The sequence below is a fragment of the Haliotis cracherodii genome, unplaced genomic scaffold, assembly GCF_022045235.1.
Source record: "Haliotis cracherodii isolate W230 unplaced genomic scaffold, xgHalCrac1.p SCAF_8, whole genome shotgun sequence".
In the NCBI taxonomy this organism is placed as follows: domain Eukaryota; kingdom Metazoa; phylum Mollusca; class Gastropoda; order Lepetellida; family Haliotidae; genus Haliotis; species Haliotis cracherodii.
The window spans coordinates 31,787,684-31,798,674 of NW_027266341.1; the positions used below are offsets into that span (position 1 = coordinate 31,787,684).

Below are 10,991 nucleotides of genomic sequence, written 5' to 3' on the forward strand. Positions count from 1 at the left end.
CACATAGTTAATACTTCATGACTGAATCCATATCCCACCTTCATCACACGTATGGTTCTCTATACCATTTTCTTGCCCCTCAATCCGTCTGTCAATAATTGGTCTACAAATTGTGTGAGGACCCAATAGATTGGCTGTTCTCCTCAGAGTCCTGTCAGTTGTCTTGTCTACCATATGTGCGGGGATATAATAGTATGGCTGTTCTCATGTTAGTTGTCTTTGTCTACCAGTTGTTTATTCTGTTTCGGGCTTTTCTTCCTCTACACTTGTCACAGAGGAAGAGGACGATGAACACCAGTAGCTCCGTGATCTCCATGATTGTCAAGATGCTAGCTCCAAGGCACAGTCCCGTCTGACCCCCGATATTGGCTGTAAAACAACACCCACATTGCATGGACATCTACATCAATAACGATCATTTAAACTCTGAGGGCGGTGTGGTTAACGCGTTCGCTCGTCACGTCGAACGTCTGGGTTCGATACCCTACAGGTGTACAATGTGTTCTGTCCCCCACCGTAAAATGCTGGAATATTGCTAAAAGCAGTGTTAAACCAAACTCAACCATTCAGTCAATCAAACTCTAACATATCTTAAGAGCTACATGGTCGTCATATGTTGCAGACAAGTTACATGGGGGACATAATCCTGCTGTACATGTAATTTGGAGCTATACCAAAACACGTATATTTTTCTTGATTAAGTTCTCTTTTGAAATAAAACACCCGTTCCGACTGTTGGTTTTGTAAGTTGGCTTTAACAGAATTAATAGTGTATCCTTTCATGACTAAGGGGCGTAGCTTGCGACACTTCACAAATTATCACATTGTTACCCTTCGAGGCCTTAATGATATAGAGTACCTTTCGCAATGGAGCAATACCACTTGGGAACAATAAACACTTACAAAACAGCGAGGCCACCGTATATTGAGGTTGTTGTGTGATGGATGTCACCATCATCTGGTCGTAAAACACTTTCAGCTCCAGGAAGTTGTCTCTAAATAAATAACAGACAACATCAAATACTTAAATTATCTGGGAGTTAGGCCATCGATACTTTGAAAACCCATGATCATAGCATGGCATTGACAGACTAAGGATCATAATCGAGAAAAACTGGGATTCAAACCCGCTATCGTGGCGCCAAGAAGTTACATCTTTGCAAAGACAGTTCCGGCGCATTCCTTGTCCCAAAACTTGTATCATTGTCGACATTATTTTTTCATGTGGTACGTTTAATCGTTTGTTTGACGCCGCACTCAACAATATTCCGGCAAAACGACGGTGGCCTGTGAATATTGAAGTCTGGACCAGACAAACCAATGATTGACATCATGATCATCGATCTACACACTTGGGATACGGTGATGTGCATCAACCAAGTCAGCGAGCCTGACCATCCGATGCCGTTAGTCACCTCTTACGATAAGCATGGGCTGCTGTAGACCTATTCTATCCTGGATCGTCACTGCGCTCAGATGGAAGTTGTTTTTTTGTTGGTTATTCAGTGAGGAAAACCATTCAGTAAGTACGTTCCACTGTACTATACATGCCTTATAATAACATCATTTAGGCATTAATGTTAAGATAGGATTAATGAGTTTTCAAGTTTGCAGCTGTTATTGCGTTATTCGATCTCCAGATATTTAGTTTTGGGCGAAATTTATTAAAACTGAAACACTGGTTACAAGATTTATCGTGAGTATTTTGATGTAATAGCTTTCGGAACATCAATGGCGAGCAACATAACAACCAAGGTTGGAAAATAAAGGCTATACTGTACGGAAGTCTTACTGCATGCTCTCCTTAGTATGAGCCTTCGTGGTGTTGAGGAAACTGTTGACCCAGACGCTGGCTGGGAAGGAGCTGGAGGACACCTGGGCAGTGTATCTGTCAAATATGCACTCGCTGGCACACATGCATTCCCTCACGAAGTTACCGTCTTTGGACACTGATCCTTGTAAAGTAAAATAGCATTTGTCAATGTATTATACCCTGTAACAACTTGGCTAGCCCTTGATTGTGGGTTCTGTTACAGGTACGGGAGTTGATAAAGAAAGATTTGCTTAATAGGGAAACCTTCTAATGTGGACATAACAAGATGGCATGGAGGTATACCCTACAAAAACTTGAGTCAGTTGAGCAATTGTTTCGCTGTGACAAGTCAGTAACATAATGTGACCTTTGGAAAATGGACAAACTTGAGAAATCTAAAGTGATTACTTGCAGATAAATGGGCTCAACACCAAAAGCCATAAAAACACGATCAGATACAAATACAATACTTAGAGAAGGATGCAGGATTCCCCTTCCCATGCAACCCAATAGAGATGGAGAGTAGAGTAGAGTGAAAGGGAGAGCTTTAAGACGACCCCCGTTCTGTAACGCTTGCAGCTTCAGCAACTTCTGACTCCAGCCCATGCCATGCCGATTAATTGAACCGAATTGTTATCCTACGAAGATGAATGTGCAAGGCCAGGATTTCATGTTGCATGAATTCTGCGTACTTGAGTGCTTGCATCACAGTAATCTTAAAATGGAAGAGGCCTGACCTCGTTGTACGAGAAAGACTGGTATGTTACCAGTAAATAGTCACTCTACTCACTAACAAAGGGCTTGTAACAACTATCCAGTTTCACCAACGAGCACATAAGACCATCCCCTACAATGAAAATCAATACATACTGATAGTGAAGTGTCATGAACAGTATGCAAAGAGCTTTATGTTTATGTGATGGGGTGTGTGACGTATGTCTGTCTGTCTGTCTGTCTGTATGTATGTATGTATGTATGTCAAGGTGTCTTAAATCTTATCTTGGCACAGGCTAGTGACCGCACAGCTCACTCGCTATATTGTCGCAGCCGTGTGTGTGTGTGTGTGTGTGTGTGTGTGTGTGTGTGTGTGTGTGTGTGTGTGTGGTATCTCAGTGGGTGAACACTATAGAATCGACATTACTCTGCATAAGTACAAGCACACACAGTTATTGAAGTGAATTTTGAAAATAGTCATGCCAAGATGAAATATAACTCTTAGCTGGTGAATCACAAGCATTGGTGGTATGGCATTTCATCGTTGACCAGGCAAGATTTGTCGACTTTGGGCGCAATGTTGGTGACATGGCACTACTAGAGATCGGCCAAGATCAGGAAGACCCTACATCACCATGTGCAGCAGAATCCGAGAAAAAAGGGTTTATATTGACGATATTTGACCTCAAATTGATCAACTTCAGTAGTTCCAGTGGTGTCGATTACATCATCAAATGAGGCTTCCCCAATATTGGCATAGCGTCCTGTTTGATGACGAATTATGTTTCCTCCAAGGAGATATGGGAGTATCCTTGTGTATCATGGACGGAATAAGCCTTATGCCAGCACGACAGAAGTGTCCGTCAATGTCAACGAGGGCCAGTTAATCTGCAGCAATTTTACCAAACTCTTCAGGCCATTCCACAAGGTGTCATACGTGCTTCTTGGTTCCACGGCGGGAGGAGTCGTACAGTTCTTCAGGCGAGTAGTGCACACACATTGTACTAGGCTTTACGACTGCCGTGCTTGAAGTAGCAAAAACTTTTCCATTTGAGATTGATCTTTTTTATGTAATCTTTCAAACACAAACACATATCCCGCGTATCGCCTTTAAGCCATGTAGATGTTACAGATTGAATCCCTTTAAAACCACATGTTTGTTTCTTTGTGGTGTGACAGTAAATAGGTAGATTTGTTTGTTTGCCGTACTCAACAATATTCCAGCTATACGACGGCCTAAGTAGGTAGAATACATAGTGTACACAAGAGTACAATTCATATACTCGACTTTTGGACTAGGTAGTTATAATGATGATGTATATTGTGGCGGGGATTGTGGTGGTGGTGATGTTTATGTTGTTGCGAGAATTGGAATGCCATAAGGCTTGGGAAGTATCTTTAAGAACATATTGTCTCATTTGCAGCATTGTTGACTGTTTTCTTATGAAGTATTACTTAAATTCCTCCAATCATTTCAGTCTCTAGGTATCAACCCTATAAGGTAAATCTAATTGACTATAGCATTCCATTTAATATGAACTACGCCTCCTTTGAACACGTAATAAAAACGTTGCTAAAATGAGTCAAAAACTTACGTGGGTCAACAGGTCCGACACATCCACACACATTGAAAGCCTTCATCTGAACACACTCTATTAAGCAGTGTTTGTAGGTGTAGGGGGAGTAGTACTTGAGAGGGTTGACAAACTCGGGACTGTTTGTGTCCACACATTTAATATCATCAAATGCCGTGTAGGGACTGGGCTGGTACAGATACTACAAACAAAGCCACATGTTATTCATATTTTCTTTGAAATCACAGGCTTACAAGGTGGGGTCAAATGCTTCTATGTCAAAGGTCAGAAGAATGTTAATGTGCGAGTATTGACATTGTATCAGTAAGATATAAAAAAACCCGTTTCATAATAAATACATTTCATTGATATTGATCATGTGATTTTATAAATTAAACCAATAACCACTTGAGATAATTGATAGAGGCATAAAGGCAAATACATCACGGCTTCCCTTCAAACGTTTCTCTTATGAAATATGCTCATGATCTTCTGCAGGTTTGTAAAGATTAAGTCACGACAGATTTTCTTTATCGTACCATATGACTCTAATGTTCGGTCATTTATCAAACTTTGTACAAAAGTCCTTGAAAGTCGTTTGGGGCATTGGGATACACAATAGCATCCTAAAACGAGCAACTATACATCATCAATGGGAATTGACAACATATACATTACATGTGTAAAACAATTTAAGCACACAGTAGACTGGACGTGAATGTAAATGTGTATAAATATCTGTAGCAGAGGAAGAGATACTCAAAAGTATACCCACTGTGGCCATTCTTCATTGGAGCTGTCAACTTTTTCCGGGGCATAAGAAAGATGCGTCTTTGATGAAAAGGCTGCTATTGAAAACATATCACTTTGCAATCATAGTAGTTACTTAGAAGTACCCACCTGAGTCTTTTGCAAGGCAACATATGTAGAGAACCCGGGAGCGGCCATCACGACAGTGGTGCTTGCGTCTGGGTGTAGACGTGGATTATGGAGTGAAACCTGCATATTCACACAGGACTTTCTTATTGTGTCCATTTTACATTATTACATTGTGATCTACACATCTATTCTGCTTTTATACACCCAAAATGCGGCATAGGGTATTCATACTCGTATCTCTATGAAAACAGACAAATTCATACAAAACTGCTACAGTGTTTGCAGGGGGTGTATTCTACTTGGCCCCTGTCTAACGAGACAGATATAGGGCTGGAACCAGTTTATGGATGAGCACTTCCTTTCCTGCCAGAAGCGCCCTCCATAAATAAACCTCGAGAGTATTACAGAGTTGAACCGAACCAATTGAGAAACGTGTGGTTGCATTGCACAATCGATTAAAGTACTAACTGCACTACATGCACAAATGTTTGTTTGTTTGTTGTTCAACGCACCCAGCAATATTCCAGCTTTATGAAGGCGGTCTGTAATTAATCGAGTCTGGATTAGGCAATCCAGTGATTGACACCAAGAGCATCGATCTACGCAACTGGGATACGATGACATGCATCAGCCAAGCACCAACCTATACAGTTGATCGTATCTTACGACAAGCATAGTTGCCTTTTACGGCAAGCATTGGTTGCTGAAGACCAATACATAATTTTATGTATGCAAATGTAGATTCATTCAGTTCTTATGCGATGTATAAGGGGTGTGTAAACCATGACAGTTTATTCGATGTGAAATGTATCACCTTGTTTTAACACTGAAGGATACCTTAGATATTTACTTGTCAGTTTGGCACATGTTCAAAGGGCGTAAATCTAAACTTGGTTACTTTGAGAAAACGCGATTTACCTTAATCCCCGCGGCCATGTTTCCCCTGAATGTGTAGTCGTTCTGACTGATCCTGAAAATGACGACGAGGTTGGCACCCTCACCTGCCGTCCTAACTTTGACAATATCACTGGCATTGTAGTTGAAGGTATGGCACAGTCCTTCAGTAGTGAAAACAGGTCGGAACCTGGTCATGCAATCAAAGATTTCACCACCAAAGATACAGTGATACAGCATCTTGGATCCTTCCATAGACATATTCTTCCACCATTCTAAAGACAATGGTTCCTGAAACACCTCTGACGTTGGTGCAGAAAATGAGATAGTTCGTATCCGTCCAAGAGAAACATTGAAAAAATAGGCCTCCATTTCTGGGTAAACGCCAAGACGAGTGTTGTTGAGAGTGCATCTGTTGCAGATGGTGACGGCAGGGAACTCGATTGAGCTCTGGATACTGGGAGTGACCTTGGTGACGGTGGGGTAGCTGTAATAGTTTCCTATCTCCTCCACGAGGTTATAGATGAGGAACGCCAAACTTGAACACAGAGCAAGCATCCACAGCAATCTGTCCATGGAAGATGACGAGAGTGAGTATTGTTAAGTTGTTTGGGGTATGGCTTGTGTATATCACAGAGCCTTTCATAGTGTTATTCGATTTATAGACCTGCGGATTTTGCAGTTGCACATGCAAAGTAGTACCCCTACCTTGTAATATATAATACTTACAACGCTGTAGGAGACAAATGCGAAATGGCAATTGGTTGATTGTTATTCCAAAGGAAATAATCTTGGGTAACGTTAGCCTTTCTCTAACATATAGAATCCAAGCAATTTTAAAACACAAAGGTTTTCGTCACTTCCATTGTTTGTCAAAGAACTGCAAAAGCCGTAACTCTTTCATCGATTCGTATACGTGGGCCAATGTCTACAAATCAATACAAGGATTCTAGTGATAAGATGATAAAGTCCCAATCCGAAGGAGAGTCGTCCGCTTGAACGGAATAGGGAAATGAACAGACCTTTTTGCAAAAATATGAGAAAATATCACACAAAATCCAGAAAGCGTTTAAACGAAAATGGAAGTTTAAAAAATACACAAATGTTCTGTTTTTGTACATAAAGGAGTCATAACATATAATAAATTACATACTAAAAAGGACAGTACGTCGACGGTTCTGTGTGTTTTGTTGATCATGCACATTTAATTCTTGAACAAAAACAATAGAACATCACACAACGAAGTTGACAACGTAAGCGATGTGCAGAGTAGACTGGCTTGTCATGTTTGTTGAATGTATTTGAGGCAAATTGGAGAGAAAACTCGTGTGACTTTTCTACGGGTGAGTTACAAAATACAAATTGCCATAAGTGTTAAATTAGAAGCCATTGTTAATCAAAGTCTAGATTACATTGTGAATATGCCACCCACAGTTCTTTAGTGCCAGCTAGGTGTCTATGTCACATCGTCAAACCTTACACAGTCTATTCATGTGTTTTTCATCTGTTTCGTTTTGGACGAGTCAACACATTCAGGTAAACATAACGTTCAATGAGAAAATATCCTAAAACATAAAAAACTATTTTCATTTGCGTATTTATCCTCCACGTGCTGTCATCAAAGTCCAACAGAGAGCTAGACATAGTCACTTTGATGTGTAAAGTTGTATTGTCCTACAAATGTGGTGTGCTCAATGGAGCAGAAAACAAGGCGTGCAGATTCGAGTTATCGGCTCTTGTTTACAAATCAAAGCTTCAGAACGATCGACGGCCTGTCCCCTAAATCACAAACGTAGAAGTGAAGCTAAATATTCACCTTAAGATATTTGAAAATAATAAACTACAAAGCATATGAAGAGAAAGTTGGAGCATATAAAATCGAAAAATTCTATGAAGGTTTTAAAGACATCAACTCAGAAGAATGACAGCAAAATGAGACATTGTGATGATTTGGAAGAAGTAAACATAGATAACATCTTTATGATAATATAAATGACAGACGAAATTACAGACTACAGACCTACATTGTGGTGAAAACGACAATTTTATCGATTGTTTTGGTATATTTGTATGTTGCATCATTACAGGTTGGATTACGTTGGACAACATGCATCTACTCACAAGTAAACTTTAGAACAAGAAAATAACTCTTTTTGAAAGCATTTGAAAATGTATGGAGGTGGAGTGGTACAACAGATGAAGTCTTTACTTGGGTACAGAATATGTGAAAGATCATTTAAAGCCATGAGTGATAGCATTAGTGTTCTAATGAGGACAGTTCGATGTTTTGTATACTGTTCTAACTACAGCTACCGATACTGTTAATTTTGGGACAACTTATCTTTACTGTATGCAGTGAAAATTCAGTGTATCTATGAACAAAATTGTTGTATGTGGTAGTGGTAATCTTAAGATTAATAAAGTCTCATTCAAAAGGGGACATTACAATATTATACGAATATTTCTGTTTCCCAGACTCGATTATTACAGGCAACCGTTATATATCTGTGAAGTTAATTAAGAAAGAAAAAAGAATAAACAAAGAAACAATAACATGCCTAGGTTAAGTACAACGACACCTACCCACGAATGCTAAACGGGCTGATCGAAGGAGGTTTAATCTTGTCAACTGCATGAAGGCCTGTCGATTGACTGAATTTGATCCACAGATCTTTCAGTCCGTACTTTGGCGAACGCCGGTCTGCATCAAACTTGACAGTCTCCGTCTTCTTCTCATCCACACTCATTGTCTCTGTAGGCGAAAGTTTATTTCGTGAGGAGGCCCCAATCAAATACAGAAATATTCATGGTTAATATAGTTACAAGTAGGTTAATTTTACCATACTGAAACCGGTAGAGCTTGAACTTCACTCACAACGCTGGCACCTGGTGTTATCACTTTGAACTGTTATGCATAAGAATACAAAGAAATGAAATCAGCTATAATCAACTGTTAACAAGATGGCGAAACAATATTTAACACTGACTTGACTAAACGTATCGTAATCATTATTATTCACAGTTACTTTTGTCATTATAATATGTCCACATTTCATCGGGCACTTCAAACGTTCTTCTGAATATATGCTATATATCATTCTGCACAATACCATGGCTATCAAGAAAACAGCGTTATCACTGTTTGTGTCACTGAAACACTAGGGGGTGATATTGCAACCGCTTGTGTTAACTAGTTAACACTAAGGGTTGATGCTGTGCATGCATCGTGCATGTTCTCAGGTGAGAGGTGAAACTGGTCTTCGGGACATTTGGACCTTATAAAGCAGATTACAATTCACTTATTCACTCTCTATGTTGAGAAAAATGACAAACATTCCTTGTATTTCTTGTATCACTGCTCAGAATACCTAAAACATAACACTTGTCATTTGTACTTTTAAAATATGAAAAACATTTATAAAATGTGATTATTTAAAAAAAAAAAGTGTATAACATTCTTAAAACATAACCATTCATCTTTTCGTAAATTAGTGCTGCATCTAAAAAGTTTGTTCACCTTCTTTTGATATTACTAGCCACAATTAGCACATGTTTTGTGACAGGATTTATACGCCACCACCGCCGCATTTTTATTCTCTACCTCAATAGACCATATATGAGTGATATAGATCTGGGGACTGCGTTTGACGCATGCAATGTTGAGGTCAAGACCAACATCACTGGAATGTCAATGTGTTCGATTTTTCTCTTTTCTCTTGTTGTCAATAATTGAGAAACGGGCAAACTTGCTGGTTTGGGGGAACAGGGTCTTGCCCTTTTTCACAATGGTGTTCTCTTCAACATTTCCACTCGTCTCAACATGTTTTAACAAGATAGAGTAACGTACCCAAGCGGTAAAATATTATAAGAAGCACCAATTTCATCAATTTACAACCACAATATAAGAGTTAGAACAATGTCCCTTAAATACCAAACTGAAAGCGGCTTTGACCTTGGGCCCTCATATGTCAAAGACTTATCAATCCTACTACCCTTGGATACACACCCCACACCCTTCACCCGCTCCCCCATCCCCACTCACTTGCAAACCTCACCCAGATCCCCCCTCTTCCTGCAACGGTTTTGATCTTACATAAACGACAACGTCAACCCTTTAGCGTAAACATTCAAGAAATGAACAGTAGAGGTTGCAGTTGTTAGTGTCCATAGTTACACTAAGATTAGGTGAACACAAAGGGTTGTGACAAGGCCCCTTCTCTGAAATAAATATTTTATGGCACCAATCTTCGAACTCAAGTCGTGATAAGTATGGATTCTCTTAGATGAGCTGTGACTTCAGTAGTTTCTGAGAAAAGTGGTCCCCATTGTGGACACTATGCACTATGAAATAATAAGAAGGCCCAAAACTGTGTAAAAACTAAGTTAACGCATCAATTTTACGCTCATTCTTGACAAGTATCTCTTACATAAGCATGTAACATCAGAAGTCCCTGAGAAATCTGTCCCCATTTCTCGCAGCATGCACAAAGTTGAAAATCATTGAGAAAGCGCCATAACTCGGTGAAAATGACTATAAGACACTACTTTTCGAACTCGTTTAAGATCGTGACCAGTAACATGAGTGTGTAAAAATTCATTCTCAAACTTAAATAGTTTTGGAGACAATTCGTCCCCACTAAGGAACGTAGTGATGAACGAACTCCGTTCCAATATTCCCCGCCCAACATAGTGTGCCTTCAAGACTAGTATTCTGCTTTATGTGCATATAATGTAGATGGGTGTAGGTAATAGGACACCTTTACCATCTATATATGTGACATGACACCATTTGTGTGAATATATAACTAGAATTACTGTGAACAATATATTCATATGTATGACAAAGAGACGAAAACCTTACCTTCTGTTTGAATGTCATCATTCCATCAAATTTAATGTAAATATTAAACTACAATCTTGTATATAACGTAAAGACTGACAACTTACATGGTATTTGAATGCCACTGCACCGTCAAAGTTAATCTAAGCATGGAACTAGGATCTGCTTCTGTTAAAGATATGTTGACTTTACCTTTTCTCGGATGTTTTCACCTCCTACACCGCTTAAGTTCAGTCCGACCTTCAATGCAGGTATGTTTGTTACACGGACGCCAGTG

At 39.5% G+C, this 10,991-nt stretch overlaps 1 protein-coding gene across 1 annotated transcript; it reads right to left on the reverse strand.

Annotated features, from left to right (window-relative positions):
• On the reverse strand, positions 1-10,991 carry LOC139450089 (acid-sensing ion channel 4-B-like). Its single transcript, XM_071231727.1, has 9 exons — positions 10,907-10,991; positions 8,458-8,626; positions 5,899-6,442; positions 5,002-5,100; positions 4,123-4,303; positions 2,604-2,660; positions 1,793-1,955; positions 904-995; positions 1-369 (listed from the first exon to the last, which is right to left on the reverse strand). Exons 2-9 carry the CDS (start codon positions 8,619-8,621, stop codon positions 224-226), a joined length of 1,446 nt encoding a protein of 481 aa, XP_071087828.1. The 5' UTR covers positions 8,622-8,626; positions 10,907-10,991; the 3' UTR covers positions 1-223.

Coding starts and splice junctions, on each gene's coding strand:
- LOC139450089 (XM_071231727.1), bottom strand. CDS start 8,621: ATGAGTGTGGATGAGAAGAAGACGGAGACTGTCAAGTTTGATGCAGAC. Junction 4,304..5,001: donor TTGCCTTGCAAAAGACTCAG/GTGGGTACTTCT, acceptor CTTTGTTTGTAG/TATCTGTACCAGCCCAGTCC. Junction 1,956..2,603: donor TTGTTACAAGCCCTTTGTTA/GTGAGTAGAGTG, acceptor TTACTTTACAAG/GATCAGTGTCCAAAGACGGT.